A 21334-nucleotide genomic window follows, 5' to 3' on the forward strand; every position below is an offset into this window, starting at 1 on the left:
GTCCTTGGCAGACATCGGTTAGCTAGACCAACAGAAAATGCAAGCAAAAGAAACAGTTTGATTTCTTTGCGTTAGTGGGACTGGGAAAGACACACCCTATAGTTGGTGTTCAACATTTCCGTTTCTCCACCTTTAGGCTGAGGGAAGGAAAAAATAAAAGAGAAGGAGAAAAGAAATGATGGAAAGTACCAGCATAAATTGCACTAAAAATAAGAGCTTTAGAGGAACTGAAAATTGGAGTAGTTGACAAAATGAAGTTGTACTATTTGTTTTTACAACATTAAGCTGTTATCTGTGAGGCTGATGGTAAAAGGGCTCTAAAGGTCTTCTTGCAAATGGCAGAAAAGTGAGAACCTAGAAAAAGCCTAAGTGAGAAAAATTAAGAGAATTATAAAATTAGGTTAAAGAAGCATCTTGCATGTTTATTTGCTGTCATGTACAGAATTCTGACAAAGAGTTAATAAGACAATGAAGAAAGAATCGTTTACATTTCTAGATGTTTTTATACAGTGCCTCTGAAGATAGTAGTACGAGAGATTGCCCATCATAAAAAAACCCCAAACTGTTGTGCTTCAGACTCAGGGAAGAATAAAATTAAATACTGCTAATTTATATGGCGAAAAACAAAAAGAAGAAATAAATAACCAATATCTTGAAAATAAATTTAAATTGTGTAATATAGGGTTGTTTCTAGAAAATCAGCTGTTACTTTGAAGAGTTCATCATATCTAAGTATCTAGGTAATGAAATTACACACTACATTCAATATAGTGTACCTCAGGAAGACTTTAAACATACAAAGAAAGAGGTCTCTGTACTTATTCTAATTTTTCCAAAAAAACATTTAAGATGCATCAGTGACTTCAAGTAGCTATCCAGCTATAAAAAAAGCAGGTATTAAGCAGTATCTAAGAGTGTGTGAAGTACTTTGGTGAATGAACACTGTTGCTATATAACCCAGCAGCATCCTCAGGAGTTCAGCAAGACACAACCAGAGTAAACAGTGTTGAAAAGGGTTTTTGTATGGTGGCATCTAAAAACTATGGAGGGGGGGAAGATCTAGCTGAAACAGGCAAAGTAGTAAACTTCAGAGAAAGTAATATTGCATTTTCATTCTTTTTCCTTAGATGAAAAAGTTTAACAAGTTGAACTGTCACACATAAAAGGAATGACATTTGAGCAATATAATCACTTGTCTGTTACATGCTGCTGCTTTGATAGTTTTGATTCAACACCAACTAAAGAAAGACTCATCTTTAGCTTTCCTATTGGTATAATTTAAGATCCAATTGTTTACAAAAGTGACAGCGGCCGTGTAGCTTTCCTGATAGGGAATCGGGTCCTATGTCAGTAAGACTGGGGGTAGGTAGGTCCTAGTTCTGCTGCTGTTGTAGCCTATATAACTGTCACCCTTAATCTTTGCTTCAGGTTCTTTATCCAGAAACACAGTGTTAATTTTGGTTCTTTTCTATGTGGAACAGAACCAAAACATTTCAAAGTTATCTTGTATGTAAAACTCTGACTATGCTGCAAAGCTGGGTGGCTTGGGAACTCACTTTAGGCTATCATCAGACTCACATGTAAAGTCTATTTTATATCAGGGCTGGATGCAACAGTAAGCATTTCCAAGGCTATCAACAGTGACTAAGGCTTGCCAAGATATATTTCTGGGGACAGTTATAAAATTCTAGAATATTGGACATGATATGCAGTAAGACAGACAAAATTCAGTGAAGCATCTCCAAAGGCACATACAAAGTCAATGGTACTTGCTCATAAAGAGACTTGCTGTGCTACTGTGTGTAATTAAATGTTGTTTGAAAAGAGAGAGACTCCTTACTCTATACAGATGATCAGGGGTCTTATTCAGGATGTGCAAGCTCCTCATTCTAGTCCCTGCCATTAATCAAGAGCAGAATTCCTCTTCTAGTTTTAAGGAAACTGTTGATTGGAAACCTTCTCAGGTCAAAACTAGAAATTCTAGTAAAAACAGGAAGAGAAAAGGAGGGAAAGTCCATAACGGCATAACCATTAGCTTGATAGGTTGGACCTTCACACGGGGTGTGTGAACTGATTTTTTTACTGATTAGGATTTACCAGCAATAACTGCCAGAGAAATGTTTTGTCAAAAATCCTAGACTAGCATTAGTGATGTCCTTCTCTGCATTCATTGCAACACTTAACTGCCCGGCTTGCTGAACAAGCTCCCAAAGCCTTCTCTTTCTGAGGCTGAACAAGCACCACTCTCCTGACCTCCACACAGTGCAAGTGCTCCAGTGCCCTTCACTGAACTCACTCTGGCGTATCCATATTATTCCGGCCCTGAGGGGTTTATAAAACCTGGTGCAGTGTTTGATGCGGAGTAAGGAGAGGAGGATCCCTGGCTCTGCTGGCTCTGCCCAGGCTGCGGTTGGTTGGTCCCTCTGCTGCCAGGGCACACTGCTGGCTCATGTTGTTTGCCATCCACTATGACCCCAAAGCCCCTTCCAGCAGAGCTGTCCCCAGCCAGACGGTTCCCTGCCTGTATTGTTCCTAATGTAGTAGTGTTTGTAAAAGAAAATGTTTGCAGTAATCTATAGTTGTAGTTCAAATTCATTCTTTGTGAGTGTGGCTACCCAGCCAGAGGTAGTTCTTCCCCAACTCAACTGAAGGTCAAGTTTTCTCATTAAAACCTTGAGCCACCCCTGAGATAACTTTCTTAGCCCTCTGTCCCTCTCCGCACAATAAACCCCATGTGGCATTTTTAACCACCATAAGGTACAGAGGTTCTTATCAGACTGGCTCCTCTCTCTCTTGGGAATGTTTTTAATTTCTCAAAAAACAATAGTCAGATGAGATTTGTGAGTGTACAGATGTGCAGAACACTTCCAAATAACAGATGCTCTCATGCTGTTGACTTAATGGCTGGGAACTCTACATGTGCATAGAAGGGTGTGAAAGAAGCCTCGCCACTAACAGCATTTCCACTGAAAAGCATCTTTTAAGGGGCTGATTTTCAGAACTCTTAATCACTGCTGTAACCAGATACTTAGACTTGCATATTTATTATATACATAAGGCATTAAATACTTATCATGATTTATAGCTTGGGTTAGGATGTTATTTTAAAATAAGCCTTATAAAGTACCTTCAATCCTGTCCATTCAGACACTCGTGAGGCAGAATCCAAAATCGTGAAATTGGTTTAAAAGCCATGTGCTTAAAAAGTCTATTTGGAAACAGGCGGAGTGGAAACTCACTGCCTCCTTACTTTTTAACTTGGTTTGTGTTCTCAAACTTCTTCCTGCAATCATAAACTCTAAAGGTCTCAACTTAAAAAGCTGAGAACCTACTGCCATGTTTTATTCAGCTCTTGTGCTTTGCAAGGCTTGTAATGCCACTGCAAGCGTTGGCTACGCTACATAGTAAGACGCGCACACACATCTTTGTAGCTGAAAATTCCACCACGTAATGAAATGCTAGTTGCAATTAAGAAGAGGCTGGATTGCGGAGGTTCTGCAGCATGCCTTCAAATACTTCAGCCCACATTCCTTCCACACGGTCAGCTCCGACAAAGTCTGTAAGTGCAGTGACTGTGGGAACAGCCCATGGGAGCAGAGAACAGGGGAACCTGCTGGTTTTCTGGAGAATCCCTGCTTTGTTTTAGTCTTCCTATGGGAAAGGGCGATTTTCCGAATACACTTACTACATTTTGTGTGTCCCTGGGAGATTTTCCTCTATCAGCTCCAAGAATAATTGCAAGGAAACATTTGTGAGTTTATGAATTTGTAGAGGAAGTGAATTTACTACTTTTTAAATACGTTTAAGCAGTTATATTTCTATTCTTCAGATATAACAAATTGTGTATAGCCTGTCACTTTTTTCAGTAGTTATTGTTCTTTTTCTCCTAGGGGAATATGGTTTTCATGGCTTAGTGAGGCTCTGCTAATTATTAGATACCTCATATTTCTAAAGATGAAATGATGTTTATATTAACTACTTTTCTTTCAGGAAACATTCCATTCAGTACTTAAGCACAGATTGCAAATGGGTCATTTCCTCATCCCTTTTTTTGGGAGGGAGGGTAATAAAATATTGGCATTTATCAAGGAATAATGAATCAGTGCATCATAACACTCTGACAACTCAAGTAATTTTTTCTGCTTTGAATTTGACTGTCACATTTAGCAAATGCCCATTCACAGGCAGAAGTCACCACGTGTAAATAATGACGCCCTTTAAAACAGATGCCCAAGTCTTCCAACAACAGCAAGAAAAATCACAAATAATAATACTTGAACTTCAAGTTTTTATAAGTAATGCAGTTTATCATCTGAAAAAATTATCAGGGGTCTTAGGATTAAATTGGTCCAAATCACCTGTGTACTGCATAGCTTTGAAAGATGACTGGAAGCAAAGGGTATAACTCTAGTTGACATTTTCATTCAAAATCTCTCCAGCTCCTTTGCTCCTTTCTGGGAGTGGAGAGATGGTTCCGACCTACACCCAGGAAAGGACACAGTGGGCATGAGCCAGAAAAAGACTGTGTATTCCACAAGTGGAGCAAGACTTGGTTGATGTGAAACACAACTTTCCCATCGTTCACAGGTGTTACACGCATATGCTACTGCAGTGAATTGCAAGAATGTTGCAGTACTGACTGACCTCCTATCACTAATAGAGGACAATTAGGAAATGGAATTACCATTTTAAAAATTGTAGAAAACCTTAGAATTTAAAGAAAAAGGAAGGAGGAAGGCAATGGCCAGCCATTCTAAATGCATAAATTATCATCTAATAGGCAGTATTCTAATTACTGTAAATATAAGAATAAGATTTTCAAATATGAGTTAGTGCCTGTGGTTGAGCTGAGACTAGTTTTGAGGAAATACTGACCACTCTCCGTGATTCCTATACATATTTTAGCTGGTTAAAGTTCAACCTTAAAAACAAGGAATCACTTTTAGCAATGCTTAACATCTCAAAACAGAAGCAATAAAAAAATGAGGCCATGGCTCTTCTGAAATATTTCCCCAAAGTTTTAGAGATTCTGAGAAGCCTTTGCAGTCAGACTAGGATAAATGGACAGATATCACGTGGAAAGGAGCATCGTTTCCCCGGTAAAACAATTATGATGAAGCTTCTTTCTTTTCAAAGAGAGCACCGCTAAGAAGCCCCACTCCTTCCTGCATGCGAGCACGGAGACTCAGGACTGAAACTTTGATTCTTACAGATGACCAGATTTATTAGAAATTGCTGCTGCTGTACTCCTGTCATCCCTGGACTGTGTGTGTGGGGGGGGGTTGTTGTTTTGTTTTGTTTCAAATAAGTTACAAAGATGGCTTAACTTCAGAGAGGATTTTCTTAATGGAATCCATTCCACCCAGAAGGTGTTCTCTTTAACAAATGGGAAACATCACTGAAGCTGACCCAAAGTCTGAGCAATGGAAAGCTACATAGATGATGTCAGACATTACAAATATTATTTGTACTTGCTAGTTTACTTCAAGGGAAATTATGAGAATGACATCATAATGATGACTGACTAATTTTTATTAGTGTTTCCTCTCTGAAACTCTAGATTTATAGTTATAAAGAAAAACAGCTTTTAAAATGTCATACCTGTTATTCTTTTCTAACACTTTGTGATTTTCTTATTTGCAAAAGCTATTAATATTTAAAAATACTATAGATGCTATCACCCCTTGTCCTAGCCATTTGATATGTCAAATACTTTTTGCGGGGAAAAATAAAAGAATTATTTAATGCTCATAAAATATAGGAAATGATCACATCTTCTTTTAAATTAATTGCTGCTTGGGTTGGCCTGTGAACCTATAAACTCTGCTGGAACTGTTGTAGCCAAATTTCTTTACAACAGTTTCTTACTATGGAAATTAATTACACTGATGAAGGGGTGATGACCAGCTTAGGAACAGCGATATGTTTCTTCAGTCAGCAAAGGCAAACCACAGGGTGCCACAACTTTAGAAACATCTAAAGTCCACAGAACCAGTGTAACTCTGACAGCAAAGAACGCAGTCATGCAGGGCTGCACAAATACTGTTGGCAAAGGACTGTTGGGTCATCTTGCTGAGGACCTCTTAACAAGAAAGACTGTAGCAGCTCCAGCTCTGAAGGGCTGCTTTGGCATTGTACGCTATCTTCAGGGCTGAAGATTGCAGTACCTAAGAAGACTGATAGAACAGTCTCTCCCAGCAAGGCAGTAACATTCTTCAAGCCCAAAGGGCATCCCAACAGGAATGCTGTGAGAGTCAAGGGACTAGATACGACTACTTAAGTCAGTAGAGACTATGTAACTAAAACTTGGTGGGTGGCACAGTAACCTAAAGGCTGGCTCTTCTGAAGAATCCTCCTCCCTGTTCTTAGGGACCACCAGACTGCGTTCCTTGGTTCTTTACTGAGGACAAGATTAGGCCACAATACTAGGCAGAGACAAACCTCCATGACTGTATTAGTGTCTTTCTGCAAATGCTATTGTCCCATTCAGCACTGCATTCAGACTTGACCTGAAAGGCGATAAATTACCAAAGTGTTCATGGTTGAACACAATAATACGTGTTTCGTGTACTAGGACTTTTGTTTCTATATAAACACTTGTTTTAAGGATAAATTATTATTTACAGTGTCAAAGTGCTTACACACATTAAGGTACTTAAATACTATGCCCTAATGGAGCCTTCATATTCATGCAGTATTCTAATTTGCAAAATTCAGGGATGAATTTATCGTCAATAATCACTGCCAGACCTGCGTATATGGCTCCAACTTCTGGCATAAAATGATGCATTTGTGGTCTCAACTCCCACACAAACATACATATGCATATGGGTTACGTATGCAAAGGCGAGGCTGAAAACGTGACTCCTATGGCTGAGTTCAAACCCTGTCTGTAAAGCAGCTCCAGTGATGTGAGAAACTGCCCTCTCTCAGTCTCTGTCATTCTCTTGCCTCAGCTAAGGCTGAGTTAACTGTGCAAAGGCCCCCACTTCATTTCAGTGCAAAGCAAATAAATTTTAACAAATAACTACAGGGCTGTACCTTCATATAGTGCTACAGATTTTTACTTCCAGAGATTCCAACCACATCTCTGGTAAATGGTATGTATTTGAGTTCAGAGGTATTCCAAAACAGGAGATCTAGATGGTTATCAATAGTGTCGTTCATCTCAACATTGAGTGTTAGTCCTGAGACTGATTTGCAGAGCTCATCTGAAGAGAGTTACACCACCATGTGATGGGCCTATGCAACAAAGAATGCTCCCTTAATCAATCCCATTTGAAAATGATTTTCTGGATAAAAATGAAAAAATTATTTGTAATAGATAGTAAACAGCAAATCCTTACATCACACATTCCACATCAATTAATAAAGATACATTTATTAAGCCTCTTTTATATAAGACATATTAGAGCATTCTGTTTTATCCAGGGATATCAAAGGGATTAGAGTTCAATTTCTTATTTTAGTGTACTATACCTTTAAATTGTTGACATATAAGTTGTATAAATAGAAACACTATAAATCTCTTAAAAATGTACCATAAATTTTTTATGTATGACCTTTAAGTAACAGCAGTCTGTTGCATAACTCTGCAGGGGAAGTCACATGGTGGAAACCTCATATTTCCTTAAATTTATAGTTGTTTCTTGGTGGTCTAAAAGACTTTTTTTTTTTAAAGTTCCCTCTCAAAGTCGTAATCTTAGTAAATTGTTTAATGTTTGGTCTAATGCAGGTCAATGTAAGTTCTTATTTAGATTTATAATAGGAAATATATAACGTCAGATACCAATGAAGCCTGGCTAATAAAGTCAAGGATACCAGTGTTATGTTTCATTATAATGATGTGAAGATAATGCCTTTAGCTGCATAACTACCACATTAGTTACAGACCATAAAAAAATCTTTATGAAATCTCAGGGTCAGATTCATTAAGAGAAAAGTCTCCATTTCCCCTTCCCCCTCAATCAGAAGCGTTTGTGATTGATAAATTCCCTCATCACTGCTGCATCAGTTCTCATTTAGTGATGCCAAAAGTCATGTAAACTCTGAAGTGGAGAGAATCGGCTGCCTGATGCTATCCTGTTTTGCACTAGAAAAAAAAAATATCAGTGGAGTTTGGGTACGTGCCTAAATCCTCACTGAATTAGAGCCTTATGAAACTAAATTTTATATTAAGGTAATTATCATTGCCTTTACTGAGAGGAAATTTTACTCTTTCCTACTCCAGATGAGTTTCGTTTGTATTCAGAATGGTGTTGTCAGCATCAATAGAAAAGGTCTGCTTCAAGTTAAAACATGCAAGTGAACACAAGTTGCGTGAACAAGAAGAAATTATTAGTGGTTTTCCACCTCCACCAAAATCCTCAGGATCCAAAACAGGAATTTACAATGCTTGGCAGAATAAAAATTAAATCCCACTCAGAAATGTCAATATTTAAAATATGTAGTGCAACCATAATTTAACGACTTCTTTAAAAAACACAGGCATATACATGAAATGCACGTTTTTTCAAAACCCTTTTTCCCCCAAATTGGAATTGACCATTGTAGGCAAAACAATATTAACCTAATCTACACTATAAAATAAATTTATTTAAGTCCTTCAAACACCACTTATTTAAGCCTTAAGATATGCAAATCAAGCCCACGCGCACTGTTTCTCTCCGCTCATGTTCCGCTTCTGCGAGTACAAAAGAGAATTAAATTTGATGAGAAATTAAACTGCAAGGACAAGTTCCCCTAAAGGCTGGGTGTATGTTTACATGGGGAGGGATGCATATGCGTAACGTATCAGCATCAACAGCGTGGAGAATTCAAGCCTCGCACAGTTCTGAATTCTCACCTGAAGGGCGGATGAGCACGTTCCACAGGAGATGCAAAGGAAAGCAGCAGTGCTTCGTGTACAGCCTAGCAAAGGATGAGCTGGTACAACACAATGCCTTAATGAAGCTGGAAGAGGCACTAATAATCGATTTATTAGGAACGGGCTTGCCCTCAAGTCATATATTCAGTCTATTAAGAAGCAAGCACAGAACTCAACCCTGACTATCCACTCAAGCTTGCAGTCACAGTGCACTCTAACGGGCTGCCTGCTTCTTCAGATTCGGCCCATGTCAACCCGAATGTTATCCATCCATCAAAGATATGGGATGGTTTGCCACCGGTGTATTAATAACATTTGATTCAGTAGGCTTTGATCATTCTGCCCAGAGGTCTCAGGTGCCATGCATGTTCAACACACACTAAAAAAGAATGGAAAATAGAAGTATCTAAACGGCCATCTTAATTTTGCAATTTTTTTTTGCATTATGCCTTCTGTGTAAGCACTAAAACAACTAGTATATGTTAAATAAATGTCTCCAGCAGTCCTTAGCAGTGATAAGAATAATCCTGTTCAGGTATGTCAAAAATCTGCTGAATAACAAATGAAGGCCAAGGTACAATAACAGACAGTTTACTGTCATCGTCTGAGCATTGCTCAGTTAAGGAACAGGTAATTTGTATAATGAGTGTCTTTGAACCTGGACCAGGGTTAATCCAGGATCTTGACAGACATGAAAGAGTAGCAAACCTTTTATCTTTCCAATATTTTTTTTTTAAAAAAAGACCATTTAGAGCCTAAAAGTCAAGAAAGGACGATAGTACTAAAGTCTAATTTGGAGAAGTCGTCAAATGTGCACCAAAAAGAGAGCGTGGAAGTTTTTCCTGTCCATGCAAGGCATTCATTAGTCTCACAAATAACAGAAAGATCAGCACTGCTGGGGCTTTCACAAGTAGATGAGGGTGTCAAGGGAGAGGCAAAAATCCATCCCGCAGGCAGCGAGTCTCAGGAACCTCAGAATGCTGGCAACAACTTAGTTAGAAACCAGAGAGCCTTCCTATGCCAAGAACAGACACTAAAATCTCAGACAGTTAATGCAAGAACAGGATAGAGAGGAGTGAGAATATTCTGAGATTTTGAAAACATACTCTTACCAAGTGTGGACTGAAAGGTTCTCAGGAAGGGCCAAATGAAATATTCCATTTCAGTGTTGACATTCTTTTAACTAAAACTAATTTCTAAACTGAAAACAACTCACTGAAATAATCCGAATTCCCAGTTTTGCAAATATTAGAACTGGATGTTTCAACTATTTCAAAACTATTTTACTTTTTTTCCCCCAAATACAACACGTGTCACAAGCAAACCTCCCTTTCTATCAGGGAACACGGTGCCTTTAGACAAATCAGCATCTTCAAATACTGCCTTTATTCAGAAAGCTCCTGGCCATTTATACCAAAGGCACTTTTCATAGCAATTTGCTGTTTGTCTTAGGACAAATGAATTCTGAAGTTCTAAGTCTGCATCAGCTATTGACGCACACAAACATATTCCTCTAATTACTCCATATGCATGCAATGCCTCACCCTATTTCATTTTTATAACTCTGCATGCTTAACGCATTCCTTCTTTGCAATGTCCAAAACTATCTTTGCATTCTCAACAAGAAACATATTTCTCATTCACACATCTTGGGCCAAACCCAGATGGTATTCGTTTCCTACAAGGGTATTTCCTGTATGTCTGAATTGTCAACACGGCTGTGGATTGCCATCATTCTCCTCTTATATACAGATTCTAGTCATGAAGAGCAAACCGTATATCCTCCACCACCCTGGTTTTTCCACTTGGCACATTTCATAAAAATATTCATGTCTCTCTTCAAATTATTAATATTTTTTCACTATGCTAGTCGAGAGGTAAAGATGAGATCAAGCACAAAAATGGTCCAATAATTTAGCTTCCCCCGGTGCTCGCAAAATATGGAAAAAATCCGGATTACTCTGGATTGATTTACCCCTTGCTTACAGGTAGCCGGCAAATTACATATATATTTTTAAGACTTACTGAAAGAACTCAAATTATTTGATTACCTCACTCAGTGTTTGAAATCCAAGCTGTCGCTTAACTGCAGCAGTGCAGGTAAGTTGCACGCTAGCCCTTCTGCCCTTGGGCCGCTCAGCTCCGGCAGCACGCTGAGGCTGAAGGGATTGGCAGAGTACCAGTGAGAAGAACGCTTGGGTAGTGTCAGAGAATTCAAACACGCTTTTCTTCCCACCCCCCATTCAGTGCACTCTGAGAAATGTGAGGGTGCCGGTCCTTAAGTATGTTTCTGACCCAGGAACAAAATGTGACACATGTGCACATGTTTTGTTGGGGAAAAAAAGGAATAATAGCACTTTCATTTTTTTCTTAGCTGCCTTTGTATGAGGACTCCAACAAGTGCAGTCCTTACATTTCAAAGAGTTTGATTTTGGATAACAAATACACTTCCAGTGCTCACGCTCACACGTGGAAGCTTAAAACTCAGTAGCAGATGTTGGACCTCCAAACTGAGTTTCTGTTTGCATTTGTGCCAGCAAGACGAGGCTGTTTACTGCTTGGAACAATGGAACGGACAAAGAACATAGGTAGAAACAATTTTAAAATTGGAATAAACAGACATAAATGTCTAGCCTTCATCCAGTAGATCTGTTGTATGGCCAGTGGTAAAATATTGATGGATACTTACAGAATTTCTAAGAATATGAATTCTGATTTTGCCTGTTACGTTTAGGCTGGTTATCTACCGAGAAAACCAGCAACATCCACAGTTGGGATTTGCTTTGAAGCTATGATACATCTTTGTCGATACTATGCTGAATGCTGATGCTACATATAGGCTGAAATATGCCTCTCCATGCCCCCAGATTGCAGAGTCCAAAAGTTCTTCAGGCATTAGGGAACATAATAGCATTTGCTTTATCTCTAGAATTTGCAAACAGATTCTTTGGCAACTGAAAAATGGTGATGTCTTCCCATCTTTCAGAGCCTGCTAGCAAGCCCCGCACTCTGCATGGTGGCTCTGCCTCCAGGAGAGAATCCCAGACAGGACAGCACGGAGGATATAAGCATGAATCACAGTTCACCTTTCATATGCTTCCTGTCTCTGTCAGGTGCTTTTATGTCACCTGAACTTCTGTCCTTCACACAGTCTCCCATTACCTTACCAAAAACCATTCACATGGTATGATTTCCCAGTTTCCTAAAGTAAAAAGAATTGATTTGTGATTTGGAACGCCTTGCAGAGGACACTTCACAACCTTTGCTAAGTACCTAGGCCAAAGCTAGAAATCTGCTAAGGAAACAGCTGCTGCTGAAGAAGAGTACCTTTATGCATTGCAGCGAGGGTCAGTGTGATGTGGACAAGCCACTGAATCACTCTTCTCTTAAACCAGCGACAGAGCCAAGCTCCTAACACCCACAGTTTAATCTGGGTTGTGTCGCAAACATGAACGATTACCACAGTAATGCTCGGGGGAGAAAACAAGCGGTTTTTGCAAGAAGCAGACTGCTAGGAAGTTACTTTTAGCACTGGCTGAGCAAAGTCTAATATCCATTAGCACAAAGGCAACAGTAAAGGTCTGGGGACCAATCTAAGCAGAAACCTGTAGCATCTTTCCTTCAAGCTGGGTGCGGTTTGCTGCTCTCTCTCCCCCCACCCCAGGATATTTAAATACATAGCTGATGTAACGTTCCCCTTGCAACCAGAACAAACAAGGATCTGCTTTAATAGACAACAGTTCGCTACCGAGAGCCAAAGGAGAAAGGCAGCATTGTGGGTAAGACAGAGTAATGTCATCGGAGCATCTTTCCATTTGCATCTCTCTTTTTTGAAATTAGTTACTTTTTAATGCCTGCAATTAGACAGATCAACATTTCTGGTTTTAATTTAATGCAGAGAGTATGATAATTACTGTTATTCTGTTCCAAATTATATCCCTAAATTTCCATATAAAGTGGTCACGGTAAAACAGCATGAATTTGTTTTCAATTATCAGAGTGTAGAATTTGTTGTAGGTTGGTTCATTTTACATAATCACTGTCAAATTTGCTATGTGTCACCATACATCCTCTTTTTTTCCCTCAGCACACACACACACACACACACAAAAGTCTTACAGCTCATTTCAAAATGCTGTAGCCTTTTTTTGTGGACATTTATGAAAAGTATTAATTTAGCAGCCCAGGGAGATCGTTGCAACACAGTACGTTTTTTATTTTTCCATAACGTATTTTTATCTTTAGCAATGACAAAAGTGTCAGTGATTGATTGACATGCCACACCATGTAAAAGCAACTTATATATTTGAATTCTAATTCTTAAACTCTTCTGACAACTCTCTGGCATTGGATCTGTATTTTAACCAAAAAGAATACTTTTATGAAATGTGCTACTGAAAAATAAAGGTAAGTCTTATACACATAATCAAAGATTGAGAGCATGAGAAAACCAGAGTAGCTGTCTGAGGGAACCACAGTCAAATTAGAGCTTCGTTAGACCAGTAAATCATGGAAAAGATTAATTTGTATTGTTTGTGATTTTATAGAAAAATAACGTTACTTAGCATTAAAATAGGGTCTAAGTTAAAAATAATTCTTGACTGGAAGAGCTGAAGTCACGGTTTTGGCAAATGAAAAGGGGTTTATTAGTCTCTTGTCATCGTGTCACGTATTTGTGAATGTTAATGCAATGTAGTCTGTTCCCTTTGGGGTATCATCTGAGCCAATTTTATTGGACTTCCCACCGAAAGAGAGTTGTAAAATTTGCCTTTATCACAGAAGTGCTGTGGAAAGGTGGGTAAAGCTTAAAAGCAACATAAAGAAGGAGAAAAAGTACAGAGGCCATCAAGTCTGCTCTCCCTATTAATGAAGGATTTTCATGGTCAGTAAATTTCTTAGCACTTACTGCATTCTCAGTTGCTTGAAGGAAGCCCTCTCGCTTTCCTAGAAGGCTAATTCTGCAACACAATAGACCTCAAACCTATGCAGATGAACAGCTGTCAGGAGAAGACAGTCTACAGTGGAAGAATACTGAAAAATATAGGAGAGCAGATATGCCAGACAAACAAATAAATAAATGAAGACCAGAAAGTGGAAGCATGCCAGGGAAATGCGAAGGAGCCTGCTTATTTTTTACCTTCCCTTAGTGGCCTCCGCTGGTGAACCACTCACCGAATTGCTGGTGGAATGTAAAGCTTCCTTGAAAATAAATCCAGCTGGGGACAGAGGTGGAATCACCACCTGCGTTCCCAGAGGATGAATGCTGCTTACAGCTCAAGAGGCCTCTGTGGCGCAGGGAAGTGTGTAATTCACACCTTCTTGAGCCAGCTTTGCTGAATGCAATAATCATCTGGTCTTTATTTGAATCTCCCTCTTCCGGGACTGATTTCCACTGTCTTCTGTTATTCCAATTCTCCTAAAGCAGTGCAGTACATAAAGTTTCTCCATCCAGATGCAGACCTCACATGGGCTCACGGCCACCTCCTTGCAAGCACACTCATGGTTGTACGTCACTCTTGCCCAAAACCTCGCAATTATTGGCTGACTCTTGGCAGTCTCGAAGCTTTTAGCTGCTTCTGACCAATAATTGGGAGAGTTGTCAAAGCAGGATTCATCTTACTAGAAGAGTGTGAAGGAGGCAAGCTGTGGGTTTGTGTTGGGTTAGTATCTGCATTTATAAGTTTCATATACTTTCTTTAGGAGGACGGGAAGAAAGAATTGTATTATCAGGGGACGAGGATTGTCATTTGGATTAAACTAAAGACTTGCCCAGCAGAACAGCAAAATCTGGAGTTGAGGAATTAAAAAAATAAGTACAGAGGACTAGGACTAGAAGTGAAAGGTCCTGCATTTAGTGACTGGTATCTTCAAAGGACTGTGAAGGTAAGGAAAAGAAAAAATGATCGAGGCCTTGTCAAAATCTTGTCATTGCTGAAACAGAAGTAAGAAATAAAGAATCAGACTTGAAAAAAACTAAACAAACAAACAAAAAGCACATTTAAATATCACTGCAAACAAAACAGATAACTTTGGTATGAGTGCACTTTTAGCCAAATCCTGCCCCTGCACCTAACTGAACAAAAACCAGCTCCAACTTCAGCAGGATTTGCATTTAAATTCTGAGTGTGGCCGTCAGAGTCTTTCCTGTATAAACTGAATTGTGAAGTATTCCTCTACCTAAAGTTATTTTTAAGTGAAGCATTGAAATAGTGCAGATTTTTTAAATCAGTGAAAAATATTGAAAATTTAAAATAAATCTTTAGATAACCTTTATAAATGAGGGAGGATGGGGTGGGCAAGGGGGATGGAGCTTTACAGCACAACAGCAAAAAAGGAAATGCTTTGGAGCTATGGTCTCATATGTATACTATACTAAGCCATGACATCAGTGTAATTATTTTTCCCTAAGGTGAATGTCTTATGTTACAAATTCTTCCCTTGCCAGAGGCCTCGGGCCCCACAGATGTTCAGATAGCAAAGCACTTGAGTTCTCATCACCCAAGAGGGTCTATAGAAGCTTTAGTCCTGCACCATACCTGCAGCTCAATAGGTTTCTGGTTTTCTCACTCTGTTCTTGTTGCCCCTTTCACCCGTCAGAGGCACTCCCCCCGCCCCATGTTTCTCAAAACAGCAGAAGCAGCTTTGAAAGGCAAGGTGTGCCCTTGCAGCAGACCTTTTGCTGCGTTGTACTTCTGCTGTAGGCAAGTTTCTGTCCTGTGCCAGGCCCCAATTTCCAAAACACACTGATGAAGCAAACACTTCCCACTGAGAAAAATACCTGACATTGATCTTCAGCCCTATAGTAAGATCCGGTAAAGGAAGGTTCAAATAAGCAAAGATTCTTTGGGGGTCTCCTGATTAGAAATCCCTTGCTTCATGTATTACCACCTGGTAAGAGATTTTAGATGCTCCACGACCCCTAACCCCATGTTTTTTTACAAATAAGATCTCTTTAAGATCAAGCACATGGTAATGCATATTAGTTACGGTATTTATTACATGGGAAATAAACTAAATTATGGGTGGTCACTCTACCTCAACCAGTTACCTAGCATTTGCTTTATAGTAAAAGAAATAAAAACAAATGATACGAAGGCATTACATTAGAGTTAATAATTTCAGTCACAAATATCCACTGAATATAAATATTTTAAACAAAACCCCTTTTAAAAAAGGTCACTACTAAGTTCCAGCATCAGAGTGGGATTGTCCAGGTCAAAAAGCTGTTACGTCTAAATACCCCTATTTCATATGACTGAATTGTGAAATCAATTTTAAAGAAAAACTCGGAATCTGCTACCCATATTGTTTACTATTAAGCCACACAGATTGCAAGAACTAAATGATCATGTCTGGTTTTGCTTACTAAAATTAATTACTATTAAGGTTATGCAATTAAGGGTCACGGTTACAATATGACCTATTTTAAATGAAATATTTAGCAATACCAGTTTAGGCATTCCCATGTATTTGTCTATATTTACTATAGAAAATATTATATCTAATGATGTAATGAAATGACAGCTTGTCTTCAAAATAACTAACATGCGTTTCTGCATTGTAGAAAAAATGTAATACCTTAATAAAGTACTTATATATGTAATATCTGAGATATACCAGAGTACGTTTGGAAACACAAAGATTGAAAGTGGAGCCCACTTCTAAGGAGGGCTTACATGAAAATAGCACCTCTATAAAAATCACGTGCAAGATCTACACTTCTTAGTCAAAATACAAAGTCAATTGTGTTGTGCAGTTGCTTCAAACTTTTACAAGTGTAAATATATTACAACAGAAATAACAATCCAAAAAGAAATATTAAAAATATACATCAGTTGAGAACACTCACTAGAGTAATGTACTTTTAAGAACACTTGCTGGTGTCATATACTTTGAGAAGTGACATAACGTACCTAACCACCCATTAAAAAATTCTAAGTTAAGAAACACTTTACGTTTAATGCATACAATTAGTCTTTACTTGGCTTTGTAGTGACTTAATGTAACTCTGATTAAATTATTTTCATGCTTGTGGTGCCAAACTAGACCAAACTGGTTTTTAAAGGAATGTTTTTTTCTTTTACAGAGCTCCTTAGCTGAAGTTTATAATCTGGCCCAAGGAAAATCAGTTTGGAATCAAGTGTAGTATCAGTGTGAAAGATACAGTTGCCGCGAGTAGAAGACAGGAGCAGTCAAGCTAAAGAGCCGCACAGGCAGACACTCAAAGTGTGAGCTTCCAGGTTTAGTTACGATAGAGATTTCACATTGGCCCCAGTCCACAGTATGTTTAGGTAATTAACACTCATTTCAGCCAACCATCATTCTTTGTCTTCAACAGACATCCCAGTGGAATACAAATATTTGTCTCATTCTTCTCGCCCTTCCTTATACAACTGACAAATGTTAATGGTTATTCCATCAAATTTGTAGTGCAGAATCTCAGACAAGCTACTATGTCATCTACAGTTTGTTGGTGCTGGTTTCATCTAAGGGGAAACTTGATAAGAAAAAGATGTTGAAAAATTGTTAAGCTGACAAGTGAAAATACAGATGTTTGTTCTCATGGTATTTACAAGACACGACTGTAAAGCCTGGGATGCTGGTTCCACAGTAGACATTGCAAGTCCATTGATAAAAATGAAATGTGAGGATTATTCTATAGGGAAAATCTGAACGTTTTTTAAGTGGTACATAATGATTCGATTTGGCAGTACCAAAATGACTGCTTGTAAGGGATTTGGCTGGCCATCTCTCAATTTACCCCACAATATATGAGACATAACACTATAGAAAACTGTATACTTTCTGGCACCATAAGAAATTATTTCAAAAGCTATGGAAGTTGTGGCAGTGAATTCATTGGAAACAGTTAGTGATAAAGCTGAAAGTACACATGAACAACTGTTTTCCAAAATAAGTATGGAAAAACTCAGCTGGATTTCTAGTTGATCATAAGCCAACTAATGGCTTGATGCTGCACTGATTTCAGCATCTCAGAGGGTTATTTCCAAAGTTTTTATTAAATGCAAGAGTAAATAGACTTTTTAGAACATAGTGTGTCGAGCTTTGCTTTGAAAAACAGAAAGCAGCAAGACTTTTCAGGAAGCATTAGATGCATTCTACAAACAAAGTAGGCAATAGATGGTAGTCCAAGATAATCATGCAAGATAGCAATGAGAAATACTGGCCTGATCCTAGGAATACAACTTGCCATACTTATCTCACAGGTCCTGTTTCATTCATTTGTCAAACTCTTGCTTCATGTGTGCTTCTTTAAAACCTCTTAATTTAATTTTCACCTATTTATGCTTTCAACAACTTCAGTTTTACACTGAGACTGCTCCCATGACGTCAAGTGCTAAATAAAACCTTCAGCTTGGTAACAGAAAGATCTTTTCTTACTATTACATTCAATAACTCACCTTCAATGGCAGGCCTAGTGTAACTCACTGACATTCCTGGGCCCTTAAATGAGGTGAACCTATCTCTCAGGAGAAGAAATAGGACTGTCTTTGTCTGGGCACAACAGACAGAATCATTCATCAGGAATCTTTGAAATATGCCTTACTGTTCCCAGAGCAACTGATTTCCCTCCCTTTCCTTCAGACTTTATCAGCGCAACTTGGTCAAAACTCTTAGAAACTCATACAATAACATCTACAATCAGTTCAGGCTCAGCTGCAGAATTATTTTTGGCTCGTAAAGGAGAAAGAGCTAGATTACCAGTTCCTTCATCCATGATGACTGCAACTGATTTGGCAGCTCTAACTAGACTTTCAAAACTAACCTCTCCGATAACCTCCTAAGACTAAATTTTTCTAGCAAACAAACTAGCAAATTCTGGCCGCCTCTAAACTAGTAGGATCCAGATTTCATTGTAGAAACCTCTTTGTATGGAAATCTCTTGACCTTTTTACATCTCCATTTCTGACTCAGGTTTCTCTTTGGTGGTTGTGATTAAAAAGGAAGTATGGCAATCATGTTGAATTAAAATAAATTAAAGCTGTGCACTTTCCCAATTAGGCCTTTTGTGGGACATCTTTCAGCAGGAAGACAGGCACATCCATCATTCTGAATTGCAAATACATTTTAAAAGCTTCATTCTCTCTTATAATTTTAAATTTCATAATTAGTTATCATGGGTGTGGTTAGAGTTGCAAAACATAGTCTCCTTATGGGTGCAGAGCCGGCGTGCTTGAATCTACAAGAGAGTCACTAGTTTTGAAAGGCTGGCAAACCCCGAGTTAAACTCCAAACCAACTATGGGCTGGTGAATAATTGCATATATGAATTTAATTTGAATTGTTAATCGTGTGCTCTGTTTATTTCTATGCCTCAGCTTCTCTCCCTTCAAAAGCGACAGTTTAATCGAAGATTTACTCTCTATTTGTACAAACAGAGTTTTAGGCAAAGTGATGCTGCATACATTTTTAGAAGCCAAAGAGAAAATTGCCTGCTATTTAAGTACACAGGGTATTTGCATTGTCACAGTACATTACATGGATCCGATGTTTAACATATAACTCTACTAATCTTTGTGGCAAACATAATAACAAAAGAAAGTTGTCAGGAGATTTTTCTATTTTTATTTTTTTAAAAAAATAACAAAACCCTTTCCATTGAAGTACCACATGTAAAACTATGGTTTCTCTGCACAGAGAGCGAGGCTGCTTATTACCTACAGTATACTAGCTATGATGAACAGACCACCATAGTTGTGACAACTGATGTTGCTGCCTCCAGGGTAAAACAAAGGTTTACATATTACACAAGCAATTTAACTGTTTTCTAAACATATTGCCAAGACAGTGGGAGTTGGCAGCCAGCACTGTGTTTTAGGTTTTGGATACTTGGATTAGAAGTGACTGCTGATTATAGACCTTTTTATTTGTCTTCTACGAATTACAAGCAACCTAGTAACCCAGCAAAGAATCCTTCACAGCACTTAAACTTGTCTTCATGGCTACCCAAAGATTACATACACAAATCACTCCACAAAAGTGGCGTAAGAGACTTGTGCATAGATAACTACATAAGACAATTGTCTTGTTCTAACTCTTTAAGAGTTCCCCAAAGTGAAATGTTTTATAATCCTTTTTGTGCAGTAGTCAGGAAAGAAATAAAAGAGTTTGGGCAAAGATTATCCACAAGAAAGAAACTTTTTTTTTTGGGTTCCAGCTGAAACACAATAAAGAACATAATTAACTTCACAATTCTTTGTGTTTTTCATTTGACTGCAGGGAGGAGATGAAAGAGGACTGTTAAGCCTTGCATTCCATCCCAATTACAAGAAAAATGGAAAGCTGTATGTGTCTTATACCACCAACCAAGAACGGTGGGCTATTGGACCTCATGACCACATCCTTAGGGTTGTAGAATACACAGTATCCAGGTATCAGTAGAAGTCTAAAATTCACACATTCTGTGTTTCTCAAGCAACCTTTTCATTTTGGTATTTTCCATTTCTAAAACGAACAATCAGATTTAGCTTGTTTACTTCAGCACTTGCAGAAAAAGTATTGCTGATTTTATTTCAAACAGTAGTTTGGAATGCCAGTAAGTACTCTGGTTTATACTTTTAAAGACTATTATTATTATTATTATTATTATTATTATTATTATTATTATGATGTCTTTTTTATAGTTATTTCCTACTTATTGTGTATAGGCAGCAAAATATGGGGGGGGGGGTGTGAATGCTGGAAAATTGAAATTTCTCAGAAATAATTTACATTCCTCCACCAAGTTACAGCATCTACATCTTAAAAGTATCATTTCAATAATTATTTTTAGAGAGAAGAACGGTACTGAACTGCAAAAACTGTGTTCATATCTCTATATTGCAGGAAAAATCCACACCAAGTTGATATGAGAACAGCAAGAGTGTTTTTAGAAGTAGCAGAACTACATCGAAAACACCTAGGAGGACAGCTTCTATTTGGCCCAGATGGTTTCCTATACATTTTTCTTGGAGATGGCATGATCACTTTAGATGATATGGAGGAGATGGATGGTTTAAGGTAAAGAAAAGCTACCAATGGGTAGACTTCTATTATTGCCTTCTGGTTTTGCACATTATTTGGGGTCAGAATCAAAAGCGATCAGCAGTTGTCAGGACAAATTTTACTCCCCTTTACTATATAATTCCCCTATTTTCAGTGCCTGGATTTTGACAGCTGCTGATTTTCAGAACAGTCGTACTGCTTTAATAAATCTTTTAGTTGTGTGCTATCAAATTCAAATATTGGAGCCCTTACCAGGAGGTGTAATTGTATTTATGCATAGGTTAGCCTTCTTTTTTCCAAACTATTATTCTATGACCAAGGCAACCTCATTGAGCACATATTCTAAAAAAGTGCCTACAAACCCACACCAGAGTCAAGAACAAGATTATCACTTCGGAAAATGGCCACACAACATTTTAAGCAATCCCACTTCAGTTTTACCCATACGGTTTTCTCAAACTGC

General features: G+C 38.3%; 1 protein-coding gene across 1 annotated transcript in view; it reads left to right on the forward strand.

Moving 5' to 3' along the window:
• HHIP (hedgehog interacting protein) overlaps window positions 1-21334 on the forward strand; it is a gene marked incomplete at both ends in the record, with an annotated part of 69780 nt that overhangs the window by 29738 nt on the left and 18708 nt on the right. Inside the window, 2 exons of the mRNA XM_084262863.1 lie at window positions 20107-20258; window positions 20713-20886. Coding sequence (XP_084118989.1) covers window positions 20107-20258; window positions 20713-20886 — 326 coding nt within the window. The remainder of the gene's footprint in view (window positions 1-20106; window positions 20259-20712; window positions 20887-21334) is intronic.

This window comes from Gallinula chloropus (genome assembly GCF_964237585.1).
Source record: "Gallinula chloropus genome assembly, chromosome: 4".
NCBI lineage: Eukaryota > Metazoa > Chordata > Aves > Gruiformes > Rallidae > Gallinula > Gallinula chloropus.